This window comes from Ammospiza caudacuta, chromosome 3 (genome assembly GCF_027887145.1).
Source record: "Ammospiza caudacuta isolate bAmmCau1 chromosome 3, bAmmCau1.pri, whole genome shotgun sequence".
Classification (NCBI taxonomy): domain Eukaryota; kingdom Metazoa; phylum Chordata; class Aves; order Passeriformes; family Passerellidae; genus Ammospiza; species Ammospiza caudacuta.
In genome coordinates this window covers 21717381-21732666 of record NC_080595.1, presented here as the reverse complement: position 1 = coordinate 21732666, position 15286 = coordinate 21717381, and the positions used below count along the sequence as shown (strand labels likewise).

The following is a 15286-nucleotide window of genomic DNA, read 5'->3' as shown; positions in this document are numbered from 1 at the left end:
AAAGACTCCCCGTTCCAGACCATAAGCCAAAAGACCCGGTAATTCTTTCTGTAAATCTATTCCCTTAATCTGCCTTTTTTGCAAGAAAGTAATAAGAAGTTCATATGCGGCTTGCCTTTCCATACCTATATTGTAAGTGCGCACTTTGCAGCTCCTCAAGGTGACGGCTGCACGTATCGGCCAGGCCCGTCTATACAGTTGCCCAGGGCATGGCGTGTTTCAGCGGGTTTTCCTCCGCTTTTTTCTCTGTGCTTATTTGCCGCTCCAGCTGCTTCGGAACCCGAACCAGTCCTCACTTCCCGTGGTGTTCGCAATCCCCGTGGTGTTCGCAATCGCGTCCGGGTGTCACCATTTATTGAAGTGAAGGGGAGACGACCATCCTTTAATGCATTGAACTCCGATTTATTGATCGATCAGTCACTTTATATAACAGTGTTAATTAACTTCATGCATATTACAAAATCCAAGCTCATGATAGGCTAACAGAGAAAACTCTAACCACTCCTTTTGTTTTACAATACCTATGATTGTTTATTAAAAACAGAACCAGTGTTCCCACTGTGATATGAAAGGTTCCCAAAACTTCCATATCTGGTCCCAGGGTGCCATCTTTTCCCAGAGAGGGTGTTTTGCTTGTTATGGGAAGACTGTCTGAGAACCTTATTGTTTATAAAGTGATGCATGAGAGAGCCTAATTGTTTAAAGAAATCAGCCTGGGAACTGCTTTGCAACTACCTTTTACTGTTCTCTCAACGTTATGCCTTCATGGCCTTTTTTCTTTAAGCCATGCTTGAACTAAACTCTCCACAAGTGAGGAAGCAGCATTCTTAGGGAGTCAGAAGTAAACAAACACTAGGGTTGGGAATGAGGAGTAATTGTTTTTAACAAAACACACTTACAGCAAGTATTTCACTTAATGTTTAAGATAGGTTGTCTTAAGGCACTTCTCACAAGACCTATCTGAACCCAGACCAAAATCCCAGAGAGGTTCAAGCACTTCACCCTCCAGAATTCTACAGATGCGGCATTAAAACAGAAGTATTATTTGGAAACCATTTTGTTGTTGTTTTCAAGGAAACTGGAATTCTTGTTTGTGATAACACATGAACATTTGCTTTCCAAACACAGCAACACTGCGTATTTCAACTCATGGGCATGACTGCAAAAAAGTCTCTTCCAGGAGGTAGAGAATTTCTCGGTATTTCTGAGCCTCTGCTCTTTTAAGATGTATTTGAAATCAACACTGTTAGCATTTCACACAAATATGAGAGTAACATTACAGAAATTCTTTCTGTAATTCTTTCTTCAGACATTATCACTTGATTTATATTCATTTTATTATAAAATAAATACCAACCAAAGTGGTTTTATATAAATATATTTTTAAAAAGTCTAGTACTGAGTCAATAGGGTCTGCCTAAAGGTTTTGGAGTACCACCAACACAAAAGCCAGTTTTACAGAGAGGAAAAAGTACCAAGAACCTTAGGGACACCTTCTCATCAAGGCTGAACAGAGCAATCTGGAGGACCAGATATTCTCAGGTAGACAGGATTGTGCCTAGTCACAAACTTCTTCAGCATCTGAAACCTTTTCAGCTGAGCTTTGAAGCCTTGGTGTGATACATATTTGAAGTATTTGCAATCTAAAGATGAAAAAAAACAACACGAAGTTACACCATGATACAAGCAAATACAAAATGCTTTCATTGTTTAAATAATATGCAAACAGCTACAAAACTTTTCAGTAATTAAAGGTATTAAAATCCAAGACATGCTCATTACAGACATAACTGCAGCATTTAATAATCTATCCTCATTTAGCCCAGCAAACATTCTACATGTATCTAAATGCCTGTTATCTTGCACAATACTGTTTTCTCTTTCATTTTTGCTCTGCAAATTAGATCAGAAAGTAAAATTTCAAGTGTGTAAAACAGCACTGATATCATACATTAATTTATTATGCTAGATAATGAAAACAGAAGCTCACATTAAGTCAGTAAGTACTGAAACTTCATTCAAGAAAATCTGAACTAGAATGCTTTTATTTGCCATCTGGAAATAAAAGGGAGATATCTGATCATACTGAAAGCAAAACAAAAAATATCTAAAGAGCTTCCAACATGAAGCTCTGTTTGTTCTATGAGAAGTTGTTCTATGAAGTGCAGAAGTTATAGAAAAGTTGACAATGTACATGTTGCCCACCAACCAGAAGTTCAAACCAGTCTACAAGCCATTGTCTCCACACCATATTCCCATTCTCAATTTAGCAGCTGATTCTTGGCCTGATCCTCCCCTTGTTTTGGCAGCATTTCAAATAATGCTACTAAGGAGGTAATGATATTCACCTTCTTACCAAACTGATGATGTTTTCCATTCAGACTCTCCGTCCTCCTTCCTGCATTACAACACACCCACAGTCCTTAATGACCAGCTGACACCCAGTATTGCTGAGACACTGCCCAGGCTGGCATCTAGGAAGCAAACTGCCGGCAGTCCTCACAATATTCCCAAGGAGGGTGTTGTGCATTTTTGGAGTTACGGTTTGAAGGTCAAACGAGACAAATAGTATTGTGGCTGCTCAACAAAGCTAGATAAAACTGAATTCTAAACCACAATAAGACTAGCTGCCTCACTGTTAAATATCAAACTAACTTGAATACCTTTCATGTTCAGCTTCAAAGACAAGAATCTTTTTTAAAAGAAAGAAACTGTATTTCTTCCAGGCAGCAGATCAGCTGCATCCCATGTCACTAGGGCTAGAACTAGACATTATTTCTGTTCTATGAAGTGAAAAAAAAAAAATTAATTATACCCTTTCCCAGTAGGATTCCAGCCACCAGAGCTTTTTCATGTGAAAGGCTTTTATTTTCCTGCCAATTCCTTTTTGCCAAGTAATGGCTAAAATGGAAGTCAGGCCACCAGTCCTTCCTGGAGTTCCACTCTTGCTTGATCCAGTCAAGATGCTTCTCGGTGCTGGAAAAAGGTTAAACAAATTACAGAAGAGGTTAAAATATAATGGAAAGATTATTAGGAGACAGTGAATGTTATAATCAGCTTGCTATAAATCTCCTAAATTGCCAACACAGACACATTGACTTTATACCAAAACACTAACACAAGCATTTTTATATAAAACTAACAATTCTTTTTTAATCCCTGGCAACACTTGTGACGCTGAAAGTGAACTCTAGCAGTTTTATTAAGCCTTGGCAACAGCACAGATTATGGTTTGAAATTAAGCAAGCCTTTCACTTGTCTGCCAGCTTCTCAATATGGAAGTTACTCCAGGTTGGTCAACAAATGAGTAGTATGAAGAGGTTGCTTTGTCCTTAGGAAAGGTTTGTGTTACTCCAGGCATACTCAAAGACTAACTCATCCCCAACAGTTATTACTGTTAGGCAATAATGCCCTTAAACCAAGCATTTCAGCAACACAAACTCCTTCCAGCCTCTCAAGGGAACCTGCAAGAACACAAAGAGGGAGTTTTTGCAAGGGAAGGTAGAGACAGGACAAGGAGGAACAGCTTTAAACTGGAAAAGGACAGGTTTAGATTAAATATTAAGAAGTTTTTCACTCTGATGGTGAGGCCCTGGGTCTTTCTTGCCTAATATAGTATTTGGTGAGTGGTCTCTCCCTGTCCTTCTCTCAACCCATGAATACTTATGTTTTCTCTCCCCATCCAGTTGCAGAGTGGAGGGATAGAGCAGCTTTGGTGGGTGCCTGGCATCCAGCCATGATCAGCCCACTACACTGTTTTAGTGGGAGCTGTCCCTGCCCATGGCAGGGGGGCTGCTGGAACAAGGTGATCTTTCAGATCCCTTCCTACTCAAACCATTCTAGGATTCTATAAAACTATCCACAACAGGGAAGTGACATTGCCATACAGTGATCAAACTGCCCAGTATATTCCAAGATACTCTGAAGTTGTGTATGAAAGGCAAAAATAAAGGCAAAGTTAGAGCACAGTGGGTCACTGTGTTCACTGCCCAAAGGTGGAGGAGACTTGACACATTTGTTTCAACACATTGCATCAGAGCTACTTACATTACAATTTGTTTCACCTGTCTTGCCAAACAGCTCCATGCTGTTGCATTTTCTTTCCAGCCAGCATAATCCAAGGCTGCAAAAATAACTTCTAGGCCCAGTTGACGCTTTTTTCTTTTCTCTGGAAAAAGATGAGGCTGATTAATGAATTACACAGATCAGGATGAACTCCTTAGTAAGGCATAAGTGAAATACAATTCTCCACTCTTCCCCCCCCCCCCCCCCCCCGTCGCTACTTTAAACATAAGTTATGTTTATTGGTATAAATTTCTCTAAAAACTCCAGGTTGTTCTCATAAGTTACGAAAAGTTGGCAAATGTGTCACACATGAACTGAAAAAGGGAGGTTTCAGATAAAAGGTCTCCTTTTCCCACTCCCAAAGAAGAATCACAGTTAGAGTTGGAGAAAACCTTAAAAATCATCAAGTTACAACCCCCTGCCATGGGCAGGGACACTTTCCACAAGAGCAGGTTGCTCAGAGCCCCAGCCATCCTGGCCTTGAACACTTCCAGGGATGGGGCATCCACAGCTTTCCTGGGCAACCTCACCACCCTGACAATCAAGAATTTATTCCCAAAATCTCTTCTAAACCTCCCCCTGTCAGTTTGAAGCCATTAACCCTCATCATATCAGAAGAGTGAACAATCTTTATTCATGTACATTTCACCAATCTGTTGGCCTGCTGAGACATACCAAGACACAAGAAGACAGACAGCTTGGAATACAACTGATCAGCATGGAAAAAAAAATAGTCTTCAGATTAGAAGACTCTTCTACCAGCCTGAAGATAATGCTCCATTAAAGAAAAGGAAAATTTTGTTGTTTGATCATTAACAATGAACTAAAGAATAGATACATTCCAAGAAAGAAAAGAATAAATAAAATAGAGATTTCAAAAATGAAATTAAGACCTTGGAATTCAGAGTAGGGTACCTAAAAAAAAAATTAAGTTGTTTTTGAGGTTCTCCCTGTGCCTTAAAACTGCTTGCTTTGCTCAGCCTTTAAAATAAAAAAAGGCATTTGTTTACACAAGTTTGTAAATGACTGCTCATACATCCATCTTAAGAGGTTATGGTGACTGAAAAGATGGCATTTGAGGGGTTTTTTTGGGACTATTTCTTAAGAAACAAAACTAATTTCAAAAGCAGAAAGAAGGCTGTAGGATAATCCAGAATAATTTTCTGAAACTACCATAAATGAAATGAACAAAGGTAAAGACTTACTTGATTTTTGAAGCATGGTATTAAAATCTATCATTAGTTCATGAGAAGGAACATTATCATGCAAGATCTGAAAAAAGACAAAACCCACATAGGTTATTTTAATGTGAAAACTTTTGAAGACTTTTACCTGACCAAGAAAAGCACAGGCTTCAGAGCTTTGGGTGCTTTTAGTTCAGAAAATTAAGCAATTCTGGTACTTTGGTGCTTTGATATAAAGAATGGATCTCTAGGTCCTTCTTGCACATTTGTGGCACTGCTCTGTGACACCATAGATGAAATACCTTGATGGCTGCTGACAAACACTGCTTGTGGCAAATACAACGTTCTGAAGGAGCAGCCCAAATCCATATCCAGTGTCCCCTTTTTTGAAGGCAAAATGTAATTTTCTCCCTAGGACAGTTCTAGCTTCCCTGTACACTACTCTGTGCATTGAATCAGTTTCTAGACTTATCAAACACTTTCTATGATTTTTCTGTTTTCTAAGAGACTCATGCCTAAAGCGACTGCTAAAATGCAGAGGAGAATTTCATGCAAATCTGCTACAGTTTCACTTTCAAAGTCTAAAACAAACAAAACAGCCTTACAAACCTGTTTTTAAACAACACTTGCACTAACAAGAGCACATTAGTGCCATCAAGTGGCAAAGCATGGTTTGCAAGGAGTACTGAGGGCAAGGAAAGCGGGAATTTAAAAGCTTAACCCAACAAGGTCTTGTCTGCCAACACCCAGCAGACATTAACTTTTAGCTTTAATGCACAGCTCATTGAAAACAAGCAAAGAAACTAATTGCTAGATAGGATCAATAGGTGAAAGAGAAGGCATTTAATGATTTGTACATATTGTCAAGATCAAACTGTAAGAGAAATCAATGCATGCTATGCACAAGTCTGCTGATACAGACTGCTGAACCATGTCAACATGTTCTCTGAGCTTGCTTACCGCCTTTAAGTGATATGATGTACCAGTCAAAGGCAAAACAAGAACTGGAATTCAAGGACAGTTAAGGATTCTGCTCCCTCTCACTAACTTCCCTCTAACCCTCTACTTCCCACAAAGAATACAATAGGATAAATAATGTTACAGAGCTCAAGCAAGTTGTCACACCACCCCATGACTGACACAGACTGTATCTCCTAGGGGATACCTACCTTCAGTGCAGATATGAGGGATTTCTTTGATTCACCCTGCCTCTTGAGGAACTGATAGAGGTAGACATGGGCATTGGGGTTAGCAGGGAACTTTGAGTTGTAGGCATATTCATTTAACACTTGTCGGGCCTCATTGTGCTCTCCATAGAACTCCAGCAACTGGAAGTTAAGTCTGTCATTAGTTTGGCAGATACAGGGAACCAAACTCTTACAATTAATTCTAAACTGCCACAGAGCCATCCAGTAGCACAGTCTGTATATAAGAGTGCAGTGTATTAGATAATGCATATTAGATAATGCATCTTAATTTTACTGGCTACTCTCGGGACAGAGAGACAAGAATTCACACATAGAACCTACTCTGGGAGAAAATGCCTTAACACCTACTTAATTGTCAAAGGATTATCATCCCTTGCTCACTGGAAAGAGATGCTGAAGGCACCTGCCATATCTCTAGAGACAGAACTTGGCAGATGCCAGCACCAAGGCAAATTCTTAAAACGTCCTAGATTGCCAAGCAATGTGTATTCTATTTGTCATGTGTTCAAGGTGTGGCAGTTATCTTCTGTTAATTAGGCAGTTTTCCTTATCTTTTCCACAACCCATCCTCCCTCCAGAGAGATATCATCTGTTAATGGGCCATTGACTGTCACTGCATGACTGATAAAATTACAGCATTGTGAGATGCTCCGCCCAGAGGGAGGAGCCAAGCATTCCTAACTAGATATAATCTGAGATTCTGGGACAGCAGAACAGCCTTTCCACTGGATTACCAGAGGAACAGCTGCCTCTTCCACTTCCAATCTTCAGAAGAAGACTACACCCTGCTACAGGATCACTGCTCCAACAGAACATATCTGCTACTCCAGGACTGCAGCCACAATTCCAACTGGACTGCTACCAACACCCTGACCCACAGGGTGTCAGGTTGTATTCTCACTCTGTCAGTGTTGTTTTGATTTACCACATTGTTTATTTTATTTTTATTATCTTCCCTAATAAAGAACTGTTATTCCTGCTCTCATATATTTGCCTGAGAACCCCCTTTAATTTTGAATTTATAACAATTCAGAGAGGAGTTTACACTTTCCATTTCAGAGGAGGCTCTTGCCTTCCTTAGCAGACTCTTGTCTTTCCAAACCAAGACACATGCTTAGAGAAGTCAAATCTTATCAGTGTTCACAAAAAGTAAAAGATCTCTTAAAAATTACTAATTCTTGGTTACAAATCCTAAACAGGTATTTAAAAACCCAAACCAGAACAGAGAGGATGCATATTTGGCATCTCTAACATTTCATCTATCCAGAGAAAACACTGCCCTGCCAAAAATCAAAGTGTTTTCAGGAATTTGAACTAAAGCAGTTATGCTCCAATTTTTGCAGCCCCACAAAAACAAAACATGTAAGCTGTCTGTCTACTTCTTTTTCTTGACAATGAACAGATAAAAGTTCTTTTTGTACTGTGCTCAGTCTCTGCAGCTCTACCAGGAGTACGCTGTTCTCTACATCAAAGCCTGTGATGTGCACACACAAATGTGTTGCGTTTGAAATACTTTGTTTTCACTCACACACACAGAAAATAATCTGCATATGGGCATCTTAATGAAAATTAGACAGGGAAACACAAATGAAAGCCATCTGTAAAACATGCCCTTACATCCACATAGCATTTCACAAAGACATCCCAGACTCCAGGTATTTTAATAATCTCCTTCAAGTTCACTGCTGCCTTCCGGAAGTAACTGTGCATTTCCTGCTCAACAGCCAAGTCTGCAAATCCACCCTCACCTACCAAAACACAAAAGAAGGTCACAAAGTTATTAACACTGCCAAGCACAGGGATCTTGAAGTGCTGCACCTTAGGGGTGATCACATTTTGCTAAGCAAGGACTTCAGCCAGAAAGCTTTTAAGAAAAGACTCCTCAGTACTGAAACAAGACATTTTCACTGTTCCTCATTCAAATTTATAATCAATTTCAACTTATGGAGCACAACGAGTAGGACGCCAAGAGAAGGTGCTACCAGCACAAGGTCCATAAGCCAAATTCAACATCTGGTTTTCACAGAAACAAAGATCTAGTGCAAGTGATAAAACACTGCCAGTAGGTATGTATAGAACCAGATGTGACACATGTAGCAACTTCCACATCTTTAAGGAAACTGAAATTCAAACACAAGTGTTGAGGGTTTTGCTATCACTCAACATTCCAGCAGCAATCATGCACTTGCACACTTATTAAACCACTGCATCAAGGGAATGCATTCCTTTGATCATTATTTTAGGTGATGCTGGCTGGACATGGGGTGAGAGTTTCAGAACAGCAATTCAGGGCACTTCAGAAAGTGCTATTTTGGCACTACCATCACTGCTGATATAGAATTCTGTACCAGCCACACCATCACACACTGAAGTCTGGTAAAGGAAAAGGCGTCATTGCAAACCATGGCATCTGCATGAGCAAGCTGAAGCTACAGTTCAATCCAAAAAGCACTTACCATGTTCTAACAGGATTTTCTTCTGCTTAGACCAGCTACAGTAGTCCAAGAGTCCCCTGTAAGCCTGAATCAGCTTAATTTCCTTATCCTGAATGGCTGTTTGCTCTCCAAACCTCCAGCTTTCTGCCAGGGACAGGTTCTGGTAGGCTTCATCTATTTGCCCATTACAGAGGAGATGGAAGACATGCTCCAAGCAGACCTACAACCCAAACAGTCCAAAACACAGCATTCCACACTCAAATGTAGAGATTCTAAGCAATACAGCAAAGTTCTACACACATGTGCAGAGAAAGAGGAGACTTGCTGACATGCATAAAAAATATTGCCAAGACACGTAATGAAGAATTTAAATTATTTGTGTTGTCTCAAAAACCTGCTTGTCTTTAACATGTGCTGTACCTATTTTAGAAGATCTAAAAATTACCTGAGGAAACCCAGCTGAGCTGCATTTGCTTATTATTCAGAGCACCTGAAAGAGGAATGTCCTTCCACCCTACCATGTTGATTTGGCATAATAAGATAAAAGACTAAACCTACAGTTAGCTCCAGAAAACCCTTGTATGGAACTTCTTTTGAAGACCTTTAAAAAGAGAATAAAAGAAGCACCATTCCAAGTGTGCAACAGCCAAGGAAACCAACAATATAGGTTTGAATGAGCCACCAGAGGGAAAAAAAAAACCATTTAAAAACCCCCCACAGCTGTGTGACACAGGTGTGCACAACATACAGTTTTATAATCAGATTAGCTACTCAAAAAGTGAGAGGGTAATGAGGCAAAATTTAAGTACAAATGTTTAGTCAGCAGCACTGTGGTCAAATTAAAGACTGAAAATAAAACTTCGCAGGCAATTACCTGTATTTACATGTCATTGGGACATGCATGAAAATGAATTTGACTGGTTCAAATTCAAATTAAAAGATTAAAGGATTTTTAAGCACTTCTAAGGACTGAGAACATACATCTGTGATCAAATATACAGACCAAATGAGATAAGGTTAGGTATAAAATGACCTCCAAATATCATGCAATTGATAATTCAAATGTTGGGTTTGAGTTTTATTGACACTAAATGTCAGTAGTATATTTCAAAAGAGATCTGGAAATTAATATTCAAGTAAGTGTTCAGACAACTGTGAAAAATCATCAGGGCTGCTTTAAGTACACTCACCTTCAAGTACCTTTTTACTCCTAAAGTTTTCATCTGTTCCATGAAACAGTTGAACTCTTTCATCCTGCTTTGGGAATGACGCCACAAAATTTCAGTTCCTATTCTCCAAATCATCTGTTATCAGGGAGAAAGAAAATCAAAACCAACCTTAGTACAAAAATGGCAACAGACATCACATACAGTCTTACTAAACTTATAGTTACTGTAGGACATGAAAAATGTACATTTGAGCTGCAAATAAAAAATACTACAAAGCATTATCTACTCCTATAGTAACCTACCTACTCATCCAGTAGGACTTTTAGAGTCATTCAGTGGTTCAGAATTGCTCAATATAAATGCAACACTCAAGATGAGTTTATGAAAACTGTATGCCAGAGGGTTCCTCCTCTCCTCACTGAAAAGTTATGTTCTTTTTTGACATGATCCCACTAAGACACCAGGTATACAAAACTCGTTGAACTTAATAGCAAAGATTATTTCCAATTTGATGCATGCACCTTGTTTCCAAAGTCTGCAAGCTAGCCATACTCAAGTACTCCATTTATTTAAAACTCTGATCCTTCTCCTTCCACCTGCTTCCATCGAAACACCTACAAGGAGTTTTGCAACTACTGGAAAAGCTGGTAACAACCTAAATAAGACGCCAATTTGCAAACAGATTCTGACTGACGACATGCCAGAATTAAACACATTTATTGCTTTCCCATTTCAGAGGACTACTTTGATTTTTCATAGATACACTGCTGATAGAGTGAACTTATACCAAGCCAAGTCTTCTTCTGTTGTGACAAGGATCTATTAAAAAAAAAAAAAAACAAGCCTGTGATTAGCTAATTAAGACAGATGTTGGTCCTGAAGTATAGGGATGCTGCTTTGCAAGTATTTTTTCAACAGCAAAAGAACTCGGATAAGGAACATGGGCTTACCTCTGATGGACCTATGTGTTCTCTGGAATAGTCCTTCTCTAGTGACTCAACATAGCAGGTCAGGAACTCTGCAGCCCTTTTCCACTGCTTTTGGAGCAAGGCATCCTGAATGTAACTTAAACATGCTTCCTTGCTCTTCTTGAAGTTTAACTTGTGTTCATTGGAAGATACTAAGTAAACAACAAAAAAACCCAACCAAATAAACAAAAAATAATCAACTGAGCCCACAGCAGTCACAGCCCTTATTCAGATAGCCACATGCTCTCCCTTTCAGCATCCTTCTTGTACGGACACTACAGAAAGTCATATTAAGCTCTGTGGTTTGGAAGATAAACAGGGAAGCACAACTATGGGACTAGGTGTGATATGGAATGACATTTTCCATAAGCAGCACATAGCTGTGCTTGAAATTTCCATTCACTTGAAACAGTGAATAGCCAATTATGTTACACTACTGCCCTACTAGAATCAGGGAGCCATGGTGCTTTGATAACTTCACAGTACATTTTGTCATATTTTGGGGACTACTCTCTTCACTTATTAGTCATCACCCAAGTCTGCGATGCCACAGTGCTGCCATATTTGCATGCACACAAACAAACAGACTGTTCCAGTACCAAAGGCTAAACAATTCCCACAAAGATAAACATAGAGAACTATTCTCATTTGAGTACAAGGCTGCAAAGAGGCCTCTTGATCTTTTTACATCAATAGTAGTTCAATTTATTCCAAAACCAGCATGAAACTGAAACTTCATTCCTATGAAGTGTGTTTAAAGCTCGTAGCTGTATGACCCTACAATTCTCATCCAGAAAAAGCCACCTGCAAGGCACATGAAGAGCTCACCAAGACATCTCCTATCTGGATGCTGTAGGCAGAGGACTTAGCCATCAAACAATGGCTAAGTCAGGTAATCATAGAACCATCAGAGTTAGAAGGGACCTCTGGAGATTATCCAGTCCAACCAGCTGCCAAGGCAGTCACCTGGAGCAGGTGACACAGGAAGGTGTCCAGGTGGGATGTGAAAAAGTCTCCAGAGAGGGAGACTCCACAAACTCCATGGGCAGCTGTTCCAGTGCTCTGCCACCCTCAATGTAAAGATCTCCTTCATGCTGAGGAGAAACTTCTTGTGCTTTAGTTTATGGCCACTGCACCATGTCCTGCTGCTGGGCACCACTGAAAAGTCTGGCATCATCCCCTCAGCACTTCTCTTTGAAATATTTACCTGCAATAATGAAATCCCCTCTCAATCTTCACACTAGAGAGGCCCAGCTCCCTCAGTCTCTCCTAAGAGGTGCTCCAGACCCCGAATCATCCATGTTTCTCCTGCCTTGAGGAGCCCAGAAATGGGCACAACACTCCAGATGTGCCTCACCAGGGCTAAGTAGAGGGGCACGATCACCTCCCTCGACCTGCTGGCACTGCTCATCCCGATGATACCATGGGCCTTGCTGCCCGCAAGGGCACACCGCCGGCTCACAAAACAACTACGGTTATTTCAAACCTCTTTCCCGGCGCTAGCAGACGATTTGGCGGATAGAAGCTGAAACTCTGCCACCATTGCCAGGGCAGCACGAAGGAGTTCACAAAGAGAACGCACAAACGCTCCGCCCTTACCCGGCTGCGGCGGCAGGAAGGGCAGGTGCAGGAGCGGATGCAAGGCCGCCTGAGTGGCGGGGCTCCTCTTCCTCCTCCTTCTCTTCCCCTCCACTACCACCGCCGGCGCCTCCTCATAATCCTCCAGGAAGCTGTCCATGGCGCCGCGGACAGCCGGGCTCCGACCTCACCTTGCAGCTCAAGGGGGCGGGAGCCGCCGGCCGAGCCGAAAGCGGGGGCTCAGTCCGAGCCGGGCGGGCAGCGGCCGGGCCGCCCCCTCAGGCCGGCGCCTCCCCGCATGCAGCAGGGGCGGCAGATCCCGGCAGGCGCCGCGTCCCGGGAAGCGCGGGGCGGGAGCGGCCCCTGCGCGTGCGCGTCGAGGGGAGCGGTGCCTCCGCGGCGTTTCCGTGCTTCCCCTGCGGGTGGGGAAATGAGGGATGCGGGCCGAGGGTAAAGCGGGAGGGATGAGGTGGAGCACGGGAGATAGCTGGGTGTGTGTAGGGGTGTAGCAGAGAGGTGTTTATTCCTTAATCAGAGCATGACTAGAACAGTGGCTAATGCGCTGCTTATTCCAAAGATAAATTAGCGAGCTCTTCTGTCACTCTTTCCTTTCTTTCTTTAGCTATATTGCTACTTTCCTGTTCCTTTGTAACCCATAACGTTCTACAGAAGGAAGAGATTCTGAATCAAAATCCTGTGCATTGTATAGCAATGATGTTGCCCGCGCTCCCGCTGAATTTTGGGAATTCGTCTGCCTTAGCCACAGTATCTGGTTTATACAAATCTGTGCTGGAACTTGTTTCTTTAAACCGCTTTGGAACTGAGTTTGTCCTGGACTGTTTTGATGTGTATAAAGTCCAGTTTACTGCATAAGATCTCACAGAGTTGGTTTTTTTTCAGAACTGTCCTGGCATGGGAGAGTGAGTAAATAATAAACTGGCTCAGATTAAAGGTTCCTGTGATGCAGTGTCTTGGTTCAGCTGTGATCAATAAGCAGTGTTGGGAATAGTGCAAGGCAGAACAGTTGTATACAGCATTTAAACACTTAAACCTCAATATTATATCTTAATATAGTATTAATAAATCAGTGTGGGGAAAACAGAAGTCTCCCTTAGCTTTTTTTTTATTTTTTTATCCTGTGTTCTTCCAATAAAGGCCAGCATTTCAGTTCATAAGTATTTTTATTAATCGATAATTAACTTACTTGATTGATGACAATAAAATGTTATATAACACCACATCTTTATCAGTGCTATTTTCTTTGACTGTCCTTTATAATTTGTACCTTGTGTGAGTGCCTCTCTGATCACTGGTGTTCCCCAAGTTTGATGTCACTTCCTACAACACTCCTGATCTTCTGTTAGCTCAGTACTCAAATTTCAGAATCCAACTTAGCTCTCATTTTTTGGTAAAAGTTCTCATGTTTGCACACAAGAACATTTACTTTTGGCTTGTTATTTTTATTTTACTCTGTCATACATAAGAGAGTGTTTCCTGATCCTTAGGTAAACTTATCCAACTGATCTTGTCAATGGGTATCAGCTACTTTAGTAGATATTTTAGCACAGAAGAGATAGGAGAACTGCTTTTTAAGAGTAGGTTAATGTTAGATACCTCATGTACAGTGGGACTACACTCATAGCTGAATACATATTTCCAAGATTGGGGTTGAAAACTGGAAGAAAATTTTGCCTGAAATATCTTAATTGAACTAACTGAAGTATTTTTATTTTCTTTCACACCTTGAGGAAAGCTAGGTATGTTAATAAGTGGCTACCTTATTACCCTGAAATATTTGAAATTGTAGGAAATACTTGACAGTTGCAGTGGTAAACTTGTGTATATGTATCAACTTCAGGGTGCTCATTATTGTACAATAAAGGCAGCGACTTATACAAGAAGTATGTGATTTTGTTTTTCTTCACATTTCCCTTTCTTGCCCTTGTCTTTACAACCACGGCCACCACTACCTTTTATCTTGGTCTTTTATAAAGATAAGCTTGATAAATTATATTGTTGGAAAATAACCAAACAGCTCTTTCTTCACAAGAAATTGAACCTAATACTGTGAGCATTACACAACAGGAAATATTAATGTTGAGGAAAGAATGCTTATCTTTCACTCATACAATTATCCTAAAATGTGACTTGATTGAATTTGCTTCTATATTGTAAATTGTGACAAACTTCTAGATTTTCTGAGTTGACAAACTTCTAGATTTTCTGAGTTGACAAACTTCTAGATTTTCTGAGTTAGGCTTTCCTAAGAGCTTTTAATCAGCCAACATCAGTGATGGCAAATAGGTATCACCTCATTCTCTAAAATGTGAAACACAAAAATGTCAACAAAATTGCAGGAGGGCTACAGCTGCTATAGTGCTCTAAGCCTGAAGAACACACATGAGCACTGGGTGAATGAATCATTGCATTCCTGTAGCATGTGGTTCCTGGCGATACAAAGGACTGTAAGAAATGCCAGGGTGTCTGTGGGATGCTGGGCAAAGAGGTACCAACACCTGTTTCTACCTTGATACTTTTTCATAGTGTGATTAAAATATTAAACTGCTCTAGGTGGGGGCTGAAAATGAAACACATATTTTTCAGAGATTACACAGCAGTAACTAAGCCTGGATCTAAGGCCTTGCGACTGTGGGAATGAGAGTCTGGAGCAAAAATCAA

General features: G+C 40.7%; 1 protein-coding gene across 4 annotated transcripts; it reads right to left on the bottom strand.

The window, feature by feature from the left end:
* Window positions 1-394: 394 nt before the first annotated feature.
* On the bottom strand, window positions 395-12915 carry TAF1A (TATA-box binding protein associated factor, RNA polymerase I subunit A). Of its 4 annotated transcripts, none has more exons than XM_058801877.1 (10): window positions 12629-12915; window positions 11012-11181; window positions 10083-10196; window positions 8914-9112; window positions 8075-8205; window positions 6419-6577; window positions 5271-5337; window positions 4048-4168; window positions 2816-2976; window positions 395-1643 (listed from the first exon to the last, which is right to left on the bottom strand). In XM_058801877.1, exons 1-10 carry the CDS (start codon window positions 12765-12767, stop codon window positions 1501-1503), a joined length of 1404 nt encoding a protein of 467 aa, XP_058657860.1. In that variant the 5' UTR covers window positions 12768-12915; the 3' UTR covers window positions 395-1500. The 4 variants fall into 4 exon arrangements, with proteins under 4 accessions (XP_058657860.1, XP_058657861.1, XP_058657863.1 ...); XM_058801878.1 differs by lacking the exon at window positions 12629-12915 and adding an exon at window positions 10849-10880; XM_058801880.1 differs by lacking the exon at window positions 11012-11181 and having other exon boundaries at window positions 12629-12849.
* Between the last annotated feature and the right edge of the window lie 2371 nt (window positions 12916-15286).

Coding starts and splice junctions, on each gene's coding strand:
- TAF1A (XM_058801877.1), bottom strand. CDS start 12,767: ATGGACAGCTTCCTGGAGGATTATGAGGAGGCGCCGGCGGTGGTAGTG. Junction 5,338..6,418: donor CCCTCATATCTGCACTGAAG/GTAGGTATCCCC, acceptor GTCTTTTTTCAG/ATCTTGCATGATAATGTTCC. Junction 4,169..5,270: donor TACCATGCTTCAAAAATCAA/GTAAGTCTTTAC, acceptor ATCTTTTTCCAG/AGAAAAGAAAAAAGCGTCAA.